The 23,298-nt window shown below is 45.7% G+C and overlaps 1 protein-coding gene across 5 annotated transcripts in view; it reads right to left on the reverse strand.

Annotated features, from left to right (window-relative positions):
- The window catches only part of sdk1a (sidekick cell adhesion molecule 1a), a 229,814-nt gene that overhangs the window by 101,270 nt on the left and 105,246 nt on the right, over nucleotides 1-23,298 (reverse strand). For all 5 annotated transcript variants that reach the window (XM_062532947.1, XM_062532946.1, XM_062532945.1 and 2 more), the window contains exon 5: nucleotides 5,987-6,120. In XM_062532947.1, coding sequence (XP_062388931.1) covers nucleotides 5,987-6,120 — 134 coding nt within the window. The remainder of the gene's footprint in view (nucleotides 1-5,986; nucleotides 6,121-23,298) is intronic.

The raw sequence follows: 23,298 nt of genomic DNA on the forward strand, positions 1-23,298 counted from the left end.
AAAAGAAATGGTGTGTTTGGCTGGGGGGTGTGTGTGTGTGTGTGTGTGTGTGGGGGGGGGGGGGGTGGTAGGAGGCAGAGAAAAGAAAAGTCTGGATGTTTATTTTTACATCACAATCATGAGGGCCGCTTTTGGGTCTGCAAAAATACTCCTGAGTTGTGGCTCTGCCTGAGAAATGAGTTGATTTCCATGCCATGCTCTGTACTGCTGAGGGGGTGTCGATTCCACTTTTACTTTACTAGAATTCCATTCCTGCCTGACCTAGTTACAGACTAATGAACGCCGTGTATAAACATGTTGTACAAATGTGCAATATTCTGTGTAAATGCTCATTTTTTCTCCCATTCACAACCCCCAACCATTAAATAACATTTGTCGCTATTTGCCAAACACAAAATGAAATCTGTGTCGAAGTGTGGCCACACAGAAGCCAACTGACTAATGACAACACCTGAGGTATTTGCGGTCTGAAAATATGTTGCATATTTTACACTTGGCATGCTTACAATTGCTCAATAATTGATGTTGATGATGATATCCATCCAACACCCAGTAGTGTTACACAAATTGCATACATAACTTGCATGCAAACAAGTAACCTTTGGTCTCAGGTCTGTGCAAAGATGTGAGCATTTAATCTGTGCCAGCAGCAGGCTGTAATCATTCCACTCACTGATGCAGAAGTGAACTGGATAGGTAAATCACACCAATGCATACATGCAGCACAGTGGCATATTTACCATTAAATCCAGGTTGATTAGCAAAGAATGGCAAATACATTCTAATACAAATCTGCACTTTACACACTTAGAGACAGGGCTCATGACAAGAGAGTGCTAAAACAATACTTAAGTATACATATGAACCCCTTTTCCCTCAACATGAGGGTACTATTTTAGTCCATTTTCACCATTACCCTATGCAAACTATTCTAATGGCAATGTGATAAGCCTAAGAACAAGAAAGAGGCGGCCAGTGCTGGCGTGATAACAGATTTGTGATTTGGTCCTCGGTAATTGAGTGTGTTATCATCTTAAAAGGTTCAGAGTACCGCTAAACCTATAAACATCTACTATCTTGAGAGCTGACAGACAGCTTATTATTTATCTGTCAGGTACGTTCAAAAGGCACAGGATGTGACTGCCTGGCAGAGGCTAGGCAAGAAGAAACAAGATTTTCCGGGGGCACGGGTCGTGCAGCCCAGCCAAATCACCGGCTGCCGCTTCTTATCAATCTCTCTCCAAATTACAGGTGACAAGTTATCAGATCTAAGATATTACAAACTAAACACAATCCCCAGGAGACCTATTTGTTTAAGATATAGCCAATTAAATGCAGTGGGGGAGTGTCAGGGATGAGACTCTCACTATAACATCCGAGCTAATTTCACATCCCTGATGAAAATCAAATGAGGGAAGGGGCTAAGGAGAAAATCGAGCAGGGATACCAGTAATGATAACAATAACCGTCAGAAACAAGACCGGATGAGGCCGGGGAAAAGGTGCTGCCTGTAAGAAAAATAAATAAATAAAATAGATAAAATATACAGCCCATGCTTTAATCATCTTTAGTCCTCTGGGCCTGCTTTGGGCACCGGAAACCATCTTTTGTTTGACTGTAATCTGCCAGCAGGAAGAGCATAATAAAAATTGATGGCCATGTTCATTAAATCCTAACGACACAATCCTCAACACATTCCACAGAGTGTGCGCGTCATCCTCTCCCTCCTCTCTGGCTAACGCTGCTCGTGCTCTGAGACCCAGGGCTGTGCTGGAGCCCCCGGGTAACCCGGGACCTCTGTGACATTCCACAGACACAGCTTGACAGCGGCACAGATGAGAAGGAGTGTCGCTTGTAATCCAGCAGGCCCCTCTCCAGCAGAACTGGACAAATGGACAACCGGTCCAGTTGGGCCTCATGCAGCAACATTCTCTTCATTTAGTCTAGTTCTGCATGTTCCCTTCTCAACTCCAGGTGCAGCAAATGCTATTAATCATCCAAATTAGCTCTCACCCTGCTGTGCTGAATGCTCGATCACACTTGATTGTAAATTGGAAGTGAATAGATAATTGTCATTAACACCGGTAACCCTTCCTAAACCCTATATAAAGACAGGTGTCTTTATATAGTGTATTTATGTTGATAAAAGTTCTCTCAACCACTCATATCATTTTCCCTGAGAGAAGGGCTTGAGTAAGCAAACTTTAGTAGATCCCAACATTCAGAGGGTACAAGCAGTAAAGAAGTGAGAACAAATTGTTGACAAATGGGAGCTGAAGGTGTACTGTTTACCTCTGTGTATCGCGATGTACTCCCCCATACAGAGACAAACATTAACATAAACAGTGTTTCCAATAGGGAGTAGGCGGAGGATAAGATCGAATATTTCAAAGCTGATCTGTTGCATTAGAATCCATACCATGGTATACAGCTTTTTAAACATTATGTAAGGAGCAGACACATACGAAAAGTGTAAAAAATAAATCTTCTGGGATTCCAGATAGGGAGGCAGTCAATGGAAACACCACATACATTTTTCATAAGCGACATATCAGCATGCTTCTACACTTCATACATTTTTCCATCTGTATTTGTGATATACAATCTTCAGACAAACCAAAAGCGCATCGACCCATTCTGATAAGGTCTGATTAGCCAAGTCCAAACCCAAGTAGAACTGGAGAGCGCTGCTGCATGTTGAGTGGGACGCATATGCTGAGCTCACAGAACCAGATCTCATCTTCCCTCACCACGTCTCTCAATCAGCCCGTGGAGAGAGAAAAGGCGCGAGAAGCAGACAGAGAACCACAAAGGGAGGGTCACTGCTTTCTATAATTCCCCTGGACTGCATTTTTCATGGGGGTAATTATTTTCAAATTAATGTACTACAATAGTTTGCCTGAATTCATTAGGTATGGATTAAAGTGTTATATTTCAAGTCACCATGTCACCCAGGTGTATGGTAAATCAATTTCTCACTAATGTGTGTGGCTTTCGTTGAAGTAGTATTTCCTTAGCTTGCCTCTGAAATGGGCCGGAAGCTACTCCATCTCCATCCTACTAGCATTATGTAACGACAAATGTCAGCCGAGAAAAGAACGAGGGAGGGAAAAAAACAAATCTAAGAAAATGTGAGCATCCTCTGTTGCCTCAGGGAGAACGAGAAAAGAGCATATACATCCCTCAAAGTGCCTGCAGTATTTTAAAATGCATGATGATTATTTCAGCCTAGCCGAATGAAACAGAACCCCCACACACGCTTGCTCCTAAATGATGTCATTAGTAACGGCAAATAATGACTGAGCTGGTTAGTCGAAGCCTATTTCCCTTCAAATAAATCAGGGGCCCCCTCCAAATGCTGCCAACACTGCGCCTTGCCAGAGAATACCACGCCACACTCCCATTTAAACAAATGGCCCTAATCAAGAGCCTATATCCTTGCATTTCAAAGAGAAACACAGACCAATGCATCACAAACAGCAGAAGACGTCTCTTTTTGACAGCCCCTGCCTCGGAGCAGCGCTAAAAAAAGTTTGAGTTAGGCCAGCCATCTTCCCTCTTGTCTCTGCTCATTACGTGCCTCCAGCAGCAGCAGCAGCCGCAGTAGCCGCAGCACCTTCCATATCCACCCCCCCCCCCCCCCCCCCTTCATTTTGTGCAGAGTTATCAGTCTTAATCAAGGGCCACCTTGGCAACCTTTCTTAACTGGGATGACCTTTGCGGCGGGTGTGCTGAGTGATAATGGAAGTGGGAGCGCTCGGCGCCCGGGGGACACGGCTCCAAATAAGATCCCCTGTCACATCTGACAAACCGCCTCGGCCCGCTAACAATAACTCACCGCTGATTGGCCAGCTACATCGCCTGGAAAAAAGTTTGCGGAAGACAGGAAAAAGCCCTAAGATACAGCCGGTCAGTAAGGTGCCCTGAGAGCTGGAGAGAGCTGAGTAAATATGGGGAATGAGATCGGTGACAGGACCCAGCTCCATGATGCTGAAGCTCTTACTCAAAGGAGCCTGATGGCAAACTGCAAATCTTGGCATTCAGTAGAGCTGTAAAGCTGTTCCTGAGTCAGTTCAGTATAGGCCAGTACACGCTGCATCCTGCTGTCTGACTAAATGAGTGGTGCACTGTGTGTGTGTGTGCGCTGAGGGAGGCCGTATGAAATTGATGTTGTATTTTCTACATGGCGTGGGGAGCATGTAGTTATGGGGAAGTATTAATGCTGAAGGGGGTGCCATGATGAAGAAACACACAGTTCAGCACAATTACCCCTCTAATGCCATTGGAATTCTCCGCTGGGCAGGGAAATTAATCTGCTCAGGCCCATTTCTGCTGGGAAAGAGAGATTCTGCAGCGCACTGAGAAGGTAATGTATATTATGGCCACACATGCAGGTGGGCACCGTGCACATGGACCTGCCTGCACAGACACACCACACAGGGCGGTACTGCATGTGTGCATTTAGACACATGAAGGGATGCATATGCACACACACACACAGATATGTACAGGACTTGTGCTGTACAGTATGTGTGCACTTACACGCATGAAAGGACGCAAGTGCACACTAACATCCACGCACACACCCACACAAACACTCAAACACTTATAGTAATGTATGCATAACTTTTCACACATGAAAGGATGCACACCCACGTGCACACCCACCCATCCACACACACACACACACACACACACACACACACACACACACACACACACACTTGATAATAATGTATGTTTTTAAACACATGAAAGGATGCACGCACACACACACACACACGCGCACACACACACACACACACACACACACACACACACACACTTGATAATAATGTATGTTTTTAAACACATGAAAGGATGCAAGCACACACACACACACACACACACACACACACACACACACAACCAAACTCATTAAGTTGAACACGATAGCCCTGTATCTGTATTCTGTTCAACAACTCAATACTCATCATTTGATGTGATAGTGTGAAATCATGTGGTCTCAAAAGGGAAAAGGAAATCAATACCCAGACTCCCCTTAAAAGCCTTTCATTTTGCTTCAGCTAAATAAGACCCATTCATTTGGATATTAAAAACTCATTCCCATTTAAACAATCCATGCACACAGCTGAGTGAGGCACGCTTTCTCCAGAAACTCTGCATTTCTCTTCTGTGCGTTTGATCTGCAGCGTTCTTTATGTTCACGGAATTACGCTCGAGCTCACAGCCACATCACTAGAAAAGCATTCCCCGATTATCAACAGGCCTTTCTGGTATTAATTACTGTGGCTGGCCTTTGTTCATGCTTTGTGCAATCATGGAGACTTGTCTTTACAGGCCGCTCTGGCCAGAAAGAGCCACCCTGGCACTCACTTTGCCCAAGGTGTGCCAGCAGTCAAGAGCAGTCAGAATAATACCAGAGAGATGAGGATGCAAGTCAGCACACCACCATGTAACGCAATCTATCCATACAACAATGTCTGGGGACCTACAGTACAGTCCTCACACACAGCACCCACAGTGGGGGAAAGGGTAAACAACTGGTCAGGTTGGTAGACAGAGAGTCCCATCCAGCTCACTCCAGCAGCAGCATCTCCTCTAGGCATGGTGCCACAGAACACAAGCCCTGTGTGTCCATTCAGCAGTGACTGGCTGACACACAGAGCACTGCTCTCTTTAGCTGTGCTGAAGATAAAGGTGTACTGGTGTCCGTGGCTTTTGTGCACAAAGATACAGAGCCTTGATATCTCTGCATGCTGGCTATGGATGTAGTGCTGAGTAATGTAGGTGGGAGGTAGTGGCACTACAGCTTACACAGGGCTCTAGCAGGACTGGCCTACACTGTACTGTATGTGGATGTGCTCCCCATGTCTGTGAGGTGAGAACAGCACTGTGTGTGTGTGTAGCGTGCCTACGGGGATGAAGTAGTGCTATCTGCATGGGTAATGAGAGCAGTGCAGCCAGGTCGTGCCTGTAGCCTTACCTGCTACTGTCAGGTAAATGGATGGGCTCGTCTTGTTCTCGCCGTTCTTCTCATTAACGGCCTGGACGTAGTAGCTCCCCGTATCGGCCGCCGCCGTGGCCAGCACCACCAGCTGATTCTCCTGGGTTATGGCTCTGTGGGGACGAGCACAGGACAGGAGAATAAGGCACTGCTCAAACATTATTGCTGATTAACCCAGCCCCCCCAGATTGATTTCTGTTCAAACAGAAAAAGAGAGATAGACAGAGAGAGAGAGAGAGAGAGAGAAATCGAGAGACAGAAACAGAGAGAGAAAGAAAAGAAAGAGAGAAAGAAATGAAGCGATCCTGCATTCAGTAGGAACAGAGAGCAGTTCATGCATGGCACAAACATCACCCCCTCCCCCCCGCCGTGCGATTGGGTATTGGGTTTTAAGAGGGCAGCCCCGACTGTGCAGGCATTTCATGGGGCCTGAGCAGATTTAAATGCACCAGATCTCTCTATTGGATAGTGGTGAGGAATCGACGGCTGGCTGCACCCTTTCCCTCAAATGGTAAACTATTTGTTTGTTTCCAGTAGCACTACTTGGCTTACAAACAGTGATTTAGCCAGAGGTCAGAACTGGCTAGCCGACTAAAAAAAGAAAAACCTGGAGGTAAAATGTGCGAGGAAAAAGCTGAAGAGATACGCAGAAGCTCATGCTTGGTGCCAGGCTCAGGAGGAGGTTTATGTTGGTCCAGGGTCCTAGTTATCTGGGGAAAAGTAAAGCCAAATAAATCAAGTGGGGTGGCTAGTTTGTGGTGGAGCAATGTGCTGTATGAGTTTTCTGATCTACAGTATGAGAATATTCCATACTAAAAATACAGTATGCTGTAAATATATGGGCACTACTCATTCCCAAGAAGAAGCAGCTTAAACCCAGGTAAACCCAGGTAAACCCAGCCTGATCTGCCGCTGGGGATTTGGATTTCCCCCTGCAGCTCAGGCTGGAGACCTGCACATCTATGTCTCCTTCGTGTCTTAAAACCTGAACTATCCCTTTAAGGCGCACCCGGATCGTTGGTCTGATTGGTTAAAGGACTATCCAAATGCGTACAGAGTCATTTGAACTACTGTATACCCATTGATCACGCCTCTTGTGCAGTAGAAATAATGAAGTGCAGACTCCCCAGACTAATGTTCAATCTTAAAAGATCGAGCTTAGTATGGTGATAGCCAGACTAGTTTAACCCTCTAATAACAACTTGTTTGCTTGGCTAAAGCAAGAAGCAAGAACTGGACTGGAAGCTAATCGTCATGGGGAAATCACAGTCTAATTTAGGGCCAGAGGCTCATCACTGTATTCATCACTGTCTTTGATACCTCACATCTTCATGTGGGCTGAATTAGGCGGTTTTGCCTTTTTCTTTTTCGCCGTTTTTAGTTTTTTGAGAGAGATGAAAGGGGGTCGAGCTGAGCCTATCTTCTACAGTAACAGCGACTCATCACAGAGTACTCTTTCTTTCTCTCTCTCTCTCTAACGGCCCACACTCTCTTTTGTCTCCTCATGATTAATTGATGCCATCCTCAATTCCACATCAGTGTGCGCGCCTCGCCTCTGGCTTTGACTGGTGCCTGGAGTGGAGCTAGAGAGAGTCGCGCTCCAGTCATTCAGGAGACGCCAAGACGCTTCTCAAACCAGCCATGTGCATTTCAAATCAAATCTACCTGTGGTTACTGCTTTTTACCTGAAATGTAGTAAAGAAAAGACTGAATCACAATAAAATCACCCCCCCCCCCACCCCAACAAACACTGCAAGTTCAAGACAGGTCACATTTCTCAACAAACAAAAAAAAGACGCAAGCACACACACAAAACCTTGCTCTTTCAATTTGTCCCTTTTTTCATTCTTCTTTTTTCCCTTTCTTTTCAGGCAAACAGCACCAGGCTTGTAATTAAAGTTTGCTTCAAGTCTGCTCACCGCTCCCCTTTCCCTATTCCATGATTAAGTGTGGATTAACATAAAGAGATCCATCAAAAGCCCAGGGACTGGGGGGTGGGGAGAGGTGCGGTGGCGGCGGTGTGTTGGTGTGCGGGGCCCGTGGCTGCCGCTGCGCTGCGCTGCGCTGGCGTGTGGAGGCTGAGGGATGGCGTCGGCTGGACGGCTGATGAGGATGCATTACGCTCCCGTCCGCACGCTTGACACCTGGCTGGAGACGCAGTCGGGCGAAGCGTGCGCGAGATGGCGGGCTGGGCGGGGCTCTGCGGCGGGGAAATAAAGGCACCCTTCACAGGTGTCACCGGCATCTCTGCAAAGGTCAGCGCGGCCTACCTTGATGGACTTTTAATTAATAAATATGCAGGGGCCAGCATGGCTTGGCAAGCCTCCAAATTGATGTGTATATAAACAGCTAACTCTTGCAATGATTTAACAGCCTTAATAGCAAAGGTGTTATGTGTGTGTGTGTGTGTGTGTGTGTGTGTGTGTGTGTTTAAGAGAGAGAGTGAGTGTGTGTGTGTGTGTGTGTGTGTGTGTGTGTGTGTGTGCCTGCACTCTATTTACTGCTCTCTATGTTGCTTTGCCAAGGGGTGTTTGCTTTGTCTGTGCACCACAGAGGTAGCTTTTACCTGACTGGCGTGTGTGTATTTGTGTGTTGCTTCTTTAGGAGGAGGAAGAATCAATGTAAGCTGCATATGAGGTGATTTTATGATTAGTTGAGCTAGTTTGGATTCCATTGCAATCCCCCAGATGAATGGCCAGTGCCAGGGGCTGGGTAAACAAAGCAGCGGTGGGAGAGATAATGGCCAGCCTTGTTTTCCATCCCCCAGGACCCACTAGGCCTTTGATTTCCACCCAAGAGTTATTACACATGCAGCTCCTGGGACCTGACGTGAAATGTTAATCCACTTAGGAGAGGTGCCATCGAGACACAGGTAATCTAAATATTCAAAGAGAGTATAGAGTGATGGACGAAGGGGAGGAGTGGAGTGTGTTTGGGTTGTTGGTGTGTCTGTGTGTGTGTGTGTGTGTGTATGTGTGTGTGTGGGGGTGGTGGTGGTGGCTGTGTGTAGGGTGTGGACAAGGCCACCCTTGTACCTGCTGAAATCCATCGCCTCAGGAGGCCTCGTTATGATGTCCACCCACCCTATCATCCATCCTCTCTGGACGAACATTGGCACAAAGTGGACTTTGATGCTACTCCAGCGCTAAAAACATCAATACTTGTATCAATATTACATTATGAGCTTTTTAGATATCGGACTAAAACAGAAGAAGAAGAAAAAATCAGAGAGCTTATTGAAAACATGTTTTGAAGCCAGGCTCTGGGTTTCAAATGAATCACACCTCATATGAGGGGCGATGGGGGAGCATTTACCCTGTTTGCCTGTTCAGCTGGAGAGGCCCATTTGTATGCAGTTTATTATGGGGGAGGTGTGTGTGTGTGTGTGTGTGTGTGTGTGAGAGAGAGGGTGGGGGGGATTCCCACCTGGGGACATTAAACATTATGAAAGTCCATGATGCTCAGAAATGCAAGCACTGCCGAGAGGGCCTCAATATGTAATCCTCGCAGGCGTCGGACAACAGCTCCTGAGATATTACATTAATCAACACCACGCGCACCTGCACTCCAAACCAAGTGTGTGTGTGTGTGTGTGTGCGTGCGCAATGGGGTGGGGGGGATTCAGAGAATATTTGTTTTCATTTACTGCTAGAGATTACACTATCAAAAGCAGGCTTAGTGGCCCTGCAATGTATGACATAGTAATTAAAATGTCAGCGCACTCTCTGCTCTGCTCGGCTCTGCTCTGCCATGGCTTCTGCAGGGGGCCCAGCTGAGTGGATCTCTCTGTCAGCATGGTTTGATTGATGAAGCTCATAGTCAGGCTATGCCAGTGTGGCACAATGCAGGGGTTACTGTTAATGATGCTCTGGGAGGCAATGTCCTCCACAGTCAAATGAAGAAATGCCTTACAGTATGTCAAAAGACAATGGGAGACTTTGGGCAAGGCCACACACAGGACGCTGGGAACATATCACCTAGCTATCTGTTCTCCTTCAGCCAGCATAATCTACTGTAGTTACTTAATGCTCTTTCTGACCAGCTGAATTAAGTGGAGTGTGCATGTTCAGCCATTCTTGTGACCAAGTAAATACAGCACGTCCATTGCATTAAGTCGACAGGTCATTTAACATTTCAGCTCCATCCTCATAGAATGCGGACACTGGCACAAGCCGCTTTAGTACAACTTGTAGTGTGCAAACAAAGTGCACATATTCATTTGGACAAATTCATCATAATACAAATGTGCAATTTGTCATTCTGGGAATTGATGCAGGAAGGTCATCTTATTCTACTCTACTAAATGTTTCAATACAGTTCAGATGAACAACTGATAATACCATATTAGACTGATTGCATGGCTGCTTTAATATGACAGTTCTACTAAAGACAATGAATTCATCTATTTATAATCAGGGCTTAAAACATGCAAATATCGTTTTTTTGCACCGTTGAGAATTTTTGAAAATATACTTCTCTTTTTCCCAACGAAAATCATTTAGATTTCATTTGTCATTCGAACAATCAGTGCATCAGACTGTGCTCTCCATAATTATAATCCTGTCTCTCTGAAATGCTACGAATTGTGTGGGGTGAAGAGAGGTGGAGCTGCCCAACCTGCATGAGCCTCACCTAGGTCTCATCAGCAATCACAAAGCTCTGACTGGATTGGCACATCAGCCCAACTGGACTTCCACAGGCACATTGTGAATGTGTTGAGTGCACTTGAAGCACTGAAGTGTGTAACTAACTACAACTGTGGAATATCTAAGCTTCCCTTCTGTCTAAGAGAGGAGACAAGACACTTGCCGGAGGCAGAGCAAACAGTACCACATCAGGGCAGTTTTTTTCTGTTGTTTAATTAAACCCCTCACCTCTGGGGGAGAGGAAATTACTGCACTCAGGGAATTCTAAACTTTCGACCAAATAATCAATATCTAAAAAGTTATGGTCATTAATGTGACTTTCTCATTCACTTACGGTAGCTCCTCCTTTTAATCTTCATTTAAACTCCTATTGCTTTTATTCATGTACTAAACCTAAATCCTCTGTAGATAGCATGAAAACCACCTGCTGGGAAAGCTGTCTTACAATGCCAAGTTGTACCATGTGTGGCCACTGTATTACATGTCAATGTAACTGTAAGTTAATGGGAGACTGCTGTGTGGGTGCAACAGAGTCCCACAGAGCTCCTTCAATGTGTGCTAAATAAATAGAAATGAGCTTGACTTGATTCCAACTTCTCAATGAATCTGCATCACATGAGTGTCAATCTGTATGCAGTGTGGAGAGTCCTACATCAGCTCAAGCAATACCCCTGCTATGAACATGATGTGACCTGACATAATGTGCAGAAGAGTACATGTAAAGGTGACTCACAAGGACACGGTGGGAGCATCTAAACTGATAAGCCTATTTACAGATCTCTGATGGGATCTGCCACCGCCAGCCTAGACCCAATATCAAATGATCACATTAAGATAGTCACACAGTATGGAATAGGTCCATAGGACTAATTCATCTATAGGCAATGGAATCCATTGCACAAGGCAAACATTACTAACAGTGAATGGCCGGGTTTCCCAGAATCGTTAAGAAGCTCTTAAGTGCTAAGAACTTCTTAGGAGCGTTCTTAGAACATTCTTACAACGCTTATAGGAAGTTCTTAGCACTTAAGAGCTTCTTAACAATTCTGGGAAACCCGGCCAATGTAAGTTTGGCATTACTGTAGCAACACAATGGATTGAATATAATGCAACAGAAAGTTCCACTGACTTGAATGGACTTCGCAAATGTTTGGAAACAGTAACAAAATAATTTAAAATAACATAATGTGACCCTGCATGAGTCAATTTTTCAAGAAATAAGTTTTAGATATTAAAACAATAAAACAACCTTCCAGAGAAAGGTGCTGTAGGCCTATGCATCCTCTGATTTATGGGGAAGAGCGCAAACACGTTTATTTCTAAAAAAGCTGGAGAGTTTCTTCAAGCTGTATTGGCACGCACCATATAGTGTACTGAACACATCCAAAAGGTTTGATTATTTCATTATAGGCTTCCAACGTAGTCTGTGTCTGTGGCTAGTGATGGACTCTCTGCTTTTAAGTATGCATTATTCGATTAATGTCTGTTATCCTTGAACAGTAAATGTGTTGGCAAGTTAGGTCTGCACAGTCCCATTACCACTTGAAATGTGGTGCATTTGTAGGCCACACTAGAACAGTCTCATCTGCACCAAACTCAATGAACACCGTAAACCTAACAGAAAAGTGACAGCTACTGTAGCAGACAATAGTATGAATGCATTCTCAACAAAAGCATTTTTAAAGGTATGAGGGACAGTATGAATTTATGCTAAATTCATTCACAATATGAATGAGTAGACATCGTACTGAGAATGCATGCCAAAATGTAAAATTGACCCATTTTAGCCCACTTTGACCCACATTTTACATCCCCACATATCTCACAACTGCAACTTGGAGGGTCACATTTTGAGTAAGTATCTTTTCTTATTTTGGCATGTAGCTGTATAATAAGCGGGATAATATTATTGTCAGCTGGTCATTATGTAGGGAATAACGGCGGAGGTGTCCTGTTGTACGGAATTAATGGACGCGGGGGAGGAAAATAACTCCCCGTAGTGGAGGGAAGATTCCTCCGCCCGAGTCCATCAATTCTGTAGAACAGGACACCTCGAGGGCCGCTATACCGCTGATCACTCAGTTGCCACTATAGGCAATAGTCATGCCTTTATACTGTAAACGCAAAGGAAACAAGCGGTTCCGTTTAAAAAGAAGCCGACTTCTTCAGTTTGTTGTGCATCTGTCTTTGGCCCTAACAGCGATAGCATGGACAGTTAGCTTGTTTACAGTTGATTCCATTGTTGCGAAGCCTGCATCACATTAAAGCTGTGGGCTGGCCTCTACACTAATTCATAGTGCATCCCAAGTGTCTTCATTAAACATTGGTGCATTATCAATACTTTATTTTTCATGAAAGTTCCTTCTTTTGGAAAATTATGTTCAATCATCTCTTTCAAATGCCAAAATATTGGAAATTGAATTTGATTTTTCATTTCATAATCCATTTATTCAAGTTGGGAAGTAGGATAAAATACAAATTTGATCAAAGTTAATCAAAGTTGTCCTTGTAAAGAGAGGGGCTCACTGCAATACCCTTCTTTGAAGCAAGATAACTAAATGATAGTGAAATTAGACAAAAAGGGTTGAAGAAGTGGAGTCACAGTCACAGTCACTAGAGTACACCTGTGTGACCTTTCCAAGCCTACAGGGGCTGCACCAGCCCTGCCTGACGAGACCAGGTCAAGGCAGTTTCTCAAATGTCACTCTGCCTGTGGACTTGTCTGCATGGCCTGGGCAGGCAAAGGTGGATTCCTGCAACCCGCAAGTTTGATCCTGAGTCAGGCAGTCTTGGCAGACACACAAAACACACACACACACACACACACACACACACACACACACACACACACACACACACACACACACACACACACACACACACACACACACACACACACACACACACACACACACACACACACACACACAGTCCATCTATCCCATACTTTGACAAACAAAAAAGCAAGGTGTGTCTAAGCAGAATACATTCGGCAAGGCAACTTCCTGTGTGTGGCAACTGAGGTGTGAGCTCATGTTCTCCTAAAACAGCAGTTGAATGCTAGACCAGTGAGATCCTTAACCTCCTGACCTACCACTTCCCTGAGTACTGAAAAAATTCTTTTTTCCTTTTCTTTCTTTCCTTTCTTCCTTCCTTGTTTCACACCATGGCAGGGGAAACTGGATAGTGTGAGGATCTCACAGAAGGGAAAATGCTGGATTATTGATAAGAATGCTATACGCTTCTAAGCTGCTGTTTAATACCAAGGCTGGTCTGCATTAAGTGGTGCACCACTGCTGTGAGAACAGAGCAATGCAGAGGAGCACACACACACACACACACACACACACACACATGCACACGCACACGCACATCCACCCACACACACCCACACACGCACACACACACACCATGCGACTGCTGTAGCACTGCCATTGTTATGTGCGGCACGCCAGTGGACTTCCTCACACCCACAGTTCAGAGCGGCAAAGGGGCACCGTGCACATAATCAATCATGGGAGTGCCATGACAGCAGGCTCATAAATAAATAAAGAAACAGACAAAAACATATATCTCCTCCCCCACATTGGTGTGCTTTTTATCCCGCCTGCTCTCTTAATATCCATTAGAGGCCATAGTCTCCGGCTCTGCCTCTCCACTGGTGATGAACGTTGGGCAGGATTTGTGGCCAGAGATGTACAAGCACAGATAACCCCAATAGCTCACCCCTCTCACGGCGTACGAGCGCAACACACTTCATCATCTGCACGCACGGCCACTGGACAGTGTAAAAAAACTTGCTTTGCCCCGCAGCTGCATAACGAGTGTGGGAGATAAATTAACTCTTTACCAGGGCAGCACGGTGCACAGCACCTCCCTTTAGGGGTAAGTGAGTCCCAGCTGAATTCATTCTTTGTTGGAGCGCCGCAATAAAACAGCCATGAAATAAACATTTCCAGGAGGTTCTACACAATTTCCTTCGCTTGAGATATAATGTGGCATCAAACACTGTCATTAACTCTAAATAGCTCTGATGGGAGGTGAACCGGATAGGCACTCAAAGGAAGACGGACGACAGCTACAAGCAGATTAATGTTAAATTCCTTCCACTTTTCAAACCACAGGAAAGCAACGTTCACCTTCTTTATGCTAGCCAACAGGTACAAATTCCAGCCCTTCAGCTGGGGGAGTAGCTCTGGCACAGGTACAGTACAGGTGAGTTCCCTGTAGCCTGCGGGAGGCTCAGAGCTCGGGCGTGGCTCTGCTCAGGAGTCCACACTGCTGACTCCACGGCCCCTCTGGCACAGAATAGGCTGGATCATGTTTCTGCACTTGTCACGGCAGAGTGCTCTTACCGGCAGAGCAGCGCGGAGGGGATCAGGTTGAGAAAGTGAAAATGGTGCTGTGTTCCCTGCTCCACCCCGACGCACACAGCCAGCTCATCCTACTCATTAGTGAAACCTGTGTGCGCCGTTAATAGTTGCTAATTGGAAACTCAGAGTGGGGAGGACAAAAGGCAAGTTGTGCTTAACATGTTCAAAATTGAACTTCAGTATTTTTGACACTGGTTGTGCTGTTTGGTTCAAGCAATTAACAGGAGGGAGAAGTGTTTCATGAGGTCAAATCCAAGAGGAATCATTGCTGCACATTTTGGCAAGTACGTTGGTGCAGTGTTGGGTTTCGGGTGGTTTCATAGCAAGACCATGAGCTAGCCCTCATTTTCTACATCTAAACTCTTGTCTTCTTTACTGGCCACTTGTGCACTGCTGAGGACATTACGCACTCTAATGGTCCTGTCACATAAAGCATACTGTATGGCTGCTCTCTGGGTGCTTCCCATTCAACAGTGTCTTCCCTGGCTTAGTCTAGGAACGGCTTGCTTTCATATGAGAGGAAGCGGCTTGAGGGATGTCTAGGAATGATTTGGCTTGATGTGCACATGCAGACACCATTGGTGGGGGCTAAGCCGGTCAGCAAACAGAGCCTGCCAGGAGAGATATGTGAAGGCCTGCACAGCGCTCTGAGCAATCCAACGCTGATTTGCTTTTCTGACGGTAGAGCATGCTCTTGTTAGATTGCTATAATGGAGCGACTTGCTTGCTTCAAAGACTCTTAGCATCTGCAACAAAACAAGCATATGACAAAAGAAGAGCAAACAAAGACAGATAAGAAGACAGAGAAACAAAAGAAAGAAACAAGGAAATGAACAAAAGGAAATAAAGAAATAATAAAATGGGGAGAAAAACTTTGGAGGAAAAACAAAGAAAGAAAGAAAGAAAGAAAGAAAGAAAGAAAGAACAGACTTTCGAATCATCTACTATGCATGACTTTAATATGGAAAGGTGGGTAACTTCTACGAACTGTGTGGAGAAAGGTGAGAAAAGGAAGTCCACGGAACACTCCAGAATGTCCACACCCCTGCATCTGAGCTCTTCTGACTGACTCCATTTGCTCCCTTAACAATCTCACTTGGTCTAATTGATGAAATATTCAGCTCCACATCATCAATATCAACAATCAAATGCATATTTCAAAGTGTTGAAAGCGAAACTGAAGCTATCTTTAGAAGCTGAAAGAAGATGGGTCCTCAATATGGTCCTGGCAGACTTTAAATATTGACTATATATTAATGCTACAGGGTAAAGCTCTCTCCAAATTCTATTTGCTCCTCAGCTCATCTCTGCAGTGAAAAAAGCAGCTTAAAATACCAGCGCTACAAAGTGAATGGGTGTACTTTACCATGATACATGTTTCACATCACATCAAATTGTGTGTGTGTGTCTGTGTGTGTGTGTGTGTGTGTGTGTGTGCATCTCCACTGAATATGTAACAAACACACCAAGCAGACTGCACAACTTTTGCTGGGCCTTTGGAGCCTATCTACATATAGAGAAGCAACTTTTTGAATGTGCATACATTTGTTCCACCCCCATGAAACGAAATAAATATCAGAAGCCGCCAACTCTTTTTCATTAGCTGCAATGCATACCTCCGGGCATGGGGAGGTGGGATTGCGTGTGTGGGGAGGGGGTGGAGGGCTTACAAAACACTTCAGAAGAAAGAGACGCAGAGAGAGAGAGAGAGAGAGAGAGAGAGAAAGAGAAGGAGAGCGTTGCAACAACAAGAGATAAATAAACAGCTCGACACCCCTGAGGCTCCCACTTTCTTTTTTCTCACCCACTTTCATTAGTGGCTCCCAGCAACATAAATGGAGACTGCGGATTGGGAGAGAGGGGAGAGGTGGCGCATGCAGCACAAGAGCAGGTATTTATTGTCACCGCGGCTCCGGCGCACACCTGGGGGAGATGGGTGTGATGTGCGGCCGCATGCAGTGGGCAGTGGGCAGTGGGCAGTGGGCAGCCACAGAGGCGTTGGAGTGACGGAGCCACCGCGCAGCCTGAGCCCCTGAGCTGCAGGCCTCTGCATGGCCACTGACACACAGCCTTCTGCCTGTGGGGGGTGTGCTAGCTCATGTTTCTCCTCACCCTGGGATAGGGGGCCTTTTTACTCTCACTCCCTCTCTATCTGTCACACAAACACACACTCACTCACTCACACACACACACACACACACACGCGCACGCGCACACGCACACGCACACGCACACGCACACGCACACGCACACGCACACGCACACACACACGCACACGCACACGCACACACACACACACACACACACACACACACTCACACACACACACACACGCACACACACACACACACACTCCCTTTCTCTTACCATTTGCATAACTCCATAACTGTTTACTCTTAGTCTTCACTTCAAGTCTCTCTGATTCTCAATGGCTCTGCCTTATTCTCTTTGTGTCTCTCTGGCTCTCCCGCTCTCTTCATCCAGCGCTCCTTCACTAACACACACACCATCTGCTCCCGTACAGCCATAGCCAGAGCTCTCCTTCTGCCTCTTCTTCCAGCCAGCGCAGCACTGATCCATGGCGCATGGCAACTTTATTAAAGAAGAGGCCGATCTGGCCACACAAGAGCTGTTACAAAACACAAGTTCAACAATTTGGCAGGGGGAAAGAGCAAATGTCTAATGAGGTCACCACTGTACCAAGTACAAAATGGAAAAAGGAGGGAATGTTATATGTCCTGCCTGCAGGAACACTTTTAGAGGGGAGAGGGGGCATCCAAAAAGCATATTAATTGGGTAGCATTTACAAGTGCACTGATCAGCATTTCCGGTGAATGCAGGGAGAGTACAGCTGCTCTACCTGTGAAAGTTGCACAGCCTGTCAGGCCAGGAGTTGGGAGCCGTTTGGTCCGGTGCTGTCACCGCCACGCAGCCGCACAAGCTTTGTGCTGCTCAGGCCATCAGATGGCCCGGGCCCGGCGTCTCATCACGGAGACAGCTCACATCTCTGGTGGAGCGGCACGCTGTTGTGTGAGCGGCGTGTTGACACCACAGAGGTGCCGGGCGAGAAGAAGAGAGCGCTATGCACTATTCCCTTTGATCAGCCGAGGCGCGCAACAACTCTGGATCTGGACTGACGGCGCCTCGGACGGGTTTCTGAGCGCCGTCTCTCAAAGCTGCTGAAGCTAAGTGTGTCAACTCTCTCCTAATACCATCACATCAAATTGCACTTCACCTTTGAAGTGAAAGAGAAATGGCCAATTCCATCTACTTTGCTACTAAAAACAAACCATACGATAAAAAAGTTATTGCAACTTTCTATGAGGCAGAGTAATGTAAATACTGTATCTAGAGACTAAGAGGACTAATTTTGATTCCTATCGGCAAAGGGTGAAGCCAGGTCTTTACCAGAAGGCAATCAGTATCTCAACAGACTTTCCTAAAGACCTTTGTGGATTTTCTTTGCTTTACCAGCAAAGACCAGGTGTTATTTGTAACACAATACTGTCTTTTCTAAAGCATAATTTCCTCATGTTGCTCACCTACTCCACCCCGCCTTGCTTATTGTTCTCTTTGAAATAATTAATAGGGTTGCTTGGCAACCTGGTTGCTGGCAGGTAGCGGCGTGCTCCTTAAGTAACCTGACAGGCACTCTGCAGGCCGAACGGTGGGAGCCGGCTGCTCTGAGGCTTCAAGTGCTATCTGACATTTCAAAGACTTTCTTTTTCCCTGCAATTCATTATGGAACACTTCCAGAGCCTGATTAAAATGATTTGCTCCATAATAATTTAACCTTCTGATTTTTTCCGTCTGTGAGCCTTGACAAGTGCTGCTGGTGGAAAAAGATGATGAGGGAGAAGAGAAAAGAGAAGAGGAGAGGAGAAATACTAGCTCATGTAATACAGTACATGTCATTGGGAATGGGTGTGAGGCAAAGGCATAAAGAAAATAAATAAAAAAGAAATCTATCTCCATCTTGAACAGGTCCCTGATTCCCTTTTAAATTAATATGGAAACATTATTTCTTTACTCCACCTGAGTTTGCAGAAAACAAAATGGGACTATATACTTTAATGGAAGTTAATTAAGTTTTGGTGTCATGAGTAATGATGAATGATATATACAGTGAGCTTAAGTAGAGCTGAGAATTCATTTTAATGAATGTTAATGAAGTCTTCAAATGCCTCCTCATCAGTTATAATATATGCCTCTTCTTTAACCATATTATTTATTCTTTAAATGGGATCATGAATATCAAGGAAATCATGTCACTTCAAAATGCATCACTCTGTATTAAGTCTGAAATACTCTTCTTTCATCTTTACCACCTCAAAAGCTTTTATATTCCATAAGGCTAACTAAACAGGGTGGTTTTGATATAAAAATAAATAAATAAATAAAAAAACATCTTGAAAGCACTCAAAAATGTGCTCCTATGCTTCAGGTTCATTTTCCCGTAGTTTCCAGGGGCAGAACAATCCACTTGAGCTGCCATGATGATGACGACAAGAAGCCATGTCCTTCCTGCTGTCCTACTGTGCTGCCTGTCTCTCTCACTCTCTCTCTCTCCCTCTCCCTCTCCCTCTCACACTCTCTCTCCCTCTCTCTCTCCCTCTCTCTCTATCTCTCTCTCTCTCTCTCTCTCTCACACTCTCACTCTCAGGCGCCACATTTGAGCGCATAAGCACAAAGCCCCCTTTTACTTACCGGGGGTAATTACCATTCCTCTGGAGCAATTACGGCCGGCCTCCGCCACTCCTGCCTTAATGTATGCACTGTCAGTGGGGCATCTGTCTGAAGAGGGCCAAAGTGCTGCTTTTCCCCCGCCCACCCCTTTTTAAAACCTGCTGGGCTCTCCCACGGCTGGCCCCGCATCACAGCAGGTATGGTGAAAAGAGCCCCTGCGCACCTGATCCACTGCTGCCAATGTGAGGGGCATAAATGGTGCTACTGGTCCTCTGCCAGTGCCCACAGGGTCACATGATGTGGTGTGCACCCCCTGCCCTGCTGGCATATTAAACAATGCCGCCGATTTGCGCTAAAAAGGCACCTATGACACCACTCCCGGGGTGGAGGGGTAGGGTAGGGGGATGAATGCCTTTTTAAATAGAAAAGAGAGCTGAGTGTTTTTACTGAGCTGGAGCCATAGCCATGATGTGGTGATCTGTGTATCGCACAAGCTCATCTGTCCTCCAGTACAACTAGTTTCTCTGCTCAGGGGTGGCTTCTGTGAGTTGAGTGAGACAGCATAGCTTATTTTATTATTATTTGGCCAATGTTCAATGATTGCCACTCGAGACCAGCGCCAGGGAAAGCAAATAGAAACCAAATAGAAAAAGAGGATCATAAGATATTGCCTTTCCACCCTACACTTGGGGACAACTTCAAAATGACACTACAATCAAAGAAAGAGACAGAAATCTAATTTGGTGGGTTATATCTGTAGTGATGCTTTACAAGTATCAAGTATTAGCAGGTTTATTTTGCACAAAAAACATCTAAAGTGTCCTCTGTTGCCAGCATCCTATAAATGCCTGAGAATCCAAGGAACATAACTAAAATGGCAATCATAGAAAGTTCCTTAAAGAACAAGCATGGGTGATTTGTATGGTTGCATACATATGTATTCTTTAATTCTGCAACTGTCACGCAGGACCAAATGTGATTATTGTGAGAAAGATGATCACATTACATGAGGGAGACAAATGACCTTGCTAGGGGAAGCTGACATTGTGCAATGCTTTGGTTTCCCTCAGCAGCTTGAGTCGCAGTGCATGTCCACTCTGATTATTTCATTCAGGCAGGCAAAATCAATAAGAAAGTGCAGGACTGTGGGAAGGAGGATGTGTATTCCTGCGATGACAAGAGATAAACTGCGCCGCATAATTACAGGACCTGTGAAAGTTCATCTTTTTACCATAACAAATCCTGTTTTATTTTCCTAGCGCTGGAGATCGATAGCCATACTTTACAAGACTGATGATGCCCTGTGCCCTGGCCCTGTAGATAATAGCATATCCGCTCTTTTAATGATGCCATATAAAAATGGACAAGATCCTCAACGTGAAAGGAAGATTTTTGTGCTTGTCATGGCGACATTTATGGCAAGGAAAGACCACGACTAGGGACCGTGTGCACACCCTAGCCCAGCCCATAAAAAACCATGAGAAACATAACCCAATCAGCATTGCCTAATAACCACTGAGAGTTGTGGCACTGCTGATTAATAGCATTAGTCAAGGCAAACGCATGTAGTGTATTAACTGTAAATTGGCCTTTGGAGGCAAGGAGGCCTTGGAGGAAACTACTTGTTCATTTACATATTAATTTATTTTACATGAGTTCATTTCAATATGAAAATCCTCGACTCATCTCAAAGGTTTTGCTAAGTAAAGAAACGGAAAGGAAAAGTGAAAAAATGTTGCTGCTCTGCCGCAGAGCTGATTTGTGAAATAGAAAAATTCATAACCGCCTGTGTTTATGAAATGACTCAAAATTACCCAAACAGATGAGACAATGCCGAAAAGTCCACACACACACACACACACACACACACACACACACACACACACATTCACACACTCTCTCTCTCTCTCACACACACACACACACACACACACATTGCATATTTCAGTGGCTTTTGAGATCATTCTAATACCAACTAAACCTTCAAGAGGTGTTTTAGCATTATGCAAAAACAAGGATTTTGTTTGGCGCATGACCCGCAACTCTGACAGAGAGTAAAAATGCTAATGTGGAACGAAACAAAACCCCTGTCGCCATCATCATTAATGCATGGAAATACTATGTTGCTCCCTTTGTAAACACCCAAAGGTGCTTAGCTCTCAGGGACATCTTTTCTTTCCTTTTTTTTCATGGGTGAATACTAAACTAACTCCCCCCCTGCACAAATGGGAGATGAATATGCACGGCGGTAGCACTGCGGGTCTTCTGGAGTGCAGGAAGTTTACCCCCCTAATGAGCAGCGGGAGAGCCAAGCAGACAGAGACGGAGGACGTGCGCTGCGGCCGCGCCCGCCTGCCTCCACTCCCCCGCCATTAAGGAGCCCGCGGCCACACTGGCCCCAGTCCTGTGCCAACGCAGTCACTGCCAATAAGGCCAGCGCACCCAGACACTCTCTGATGGCTTGGACATCCATTTGAACTCTACATCCCAGCCAACTCTCCTTCCACACACACACACACACACACACACTCACAGTGACACACACACACACACACACACACACACACACACACACTCAGTGACACACACACACACACACACACACACACACACACACACACACACACACACACACACACACATTCAGTGACACACACACACACACACACACACACACACACATAACCGTCTCTGACCTCCAGCACTTAAAGGTGCACCCCGTTGACTTGCGCTACCACTTTAAAAGCCATTATGAGCACACAGTGACCTTCCTCCCTGGGCACCCCAGGAGGCTCAGTGACTTTAAAACAGCTATAGGAAGATCTGACTCTTAACTAAGCACAATTGGGACAACCGCCCAGAAAATCCCTGGGAAAAAATAAACAAATCAACACACACACGCACACACACACACACACACACACACACACACACACACACACACACACACACACACACACACACACACACACACACACACACACACACACACACACACACACACACACACACACACACACACACACACACACACACACACACACACACACACTCCCAAAAACAACTGCTGCAACTGACCCTTGCATCCAAACAATATTAAAACTATATGTCAACTCCTGTCAGTGTCTGCAAAAACAATAGCATGTGTACAAGGTTTCTATTGACTGGTTAAGAATAAGGATTATACAGATCATAGAGGCAGGATAAAGAGCTCTGGAGGGGATCTGATTGCAGCAGTATTTCTGACCGCCTGACCGGACAAAATGGACTGACGTAAGGGAAACGGTGACCTTTTCCAAATGGACACTGCCAACCCCACTGCCCACTTTAGTCCATATCAGCATGGTCAACAGGGCAGCGCTCCAGCACCTGACGCATGGGGCCAATTACGCTGCGCGGCTGCGCTGCTGCGCTGCAGAGCGCCATTCTTCCAGCCCGGGCGGCTGACACGGGGCTGGTGGGCCTGCCATGGTGCGCGCTCCACACAGAAGGGCCGTTTCAAACGCCAGCCGCCGCGCTTGGATCCGCTTCCGAGTCCAAATTCCAGGGCTTTGGAACACTGGAGTTTGGCCATCAGGGCTTTTTT

The sequence above is a fragment of the Sardina pilchardus genome, chromosome 3 (assembly GCF_963854185.1).
Source record: "Sardina pilchardus chromosome 3, fSarPil1.1, whole genome shotgun sequence".
Lineage (NCBI taxonomy): Eukaryota > Metazoa > Chordata > Actinopteri > Clupeiformes > Clupeidae > Sardina > Sardina pilchardus.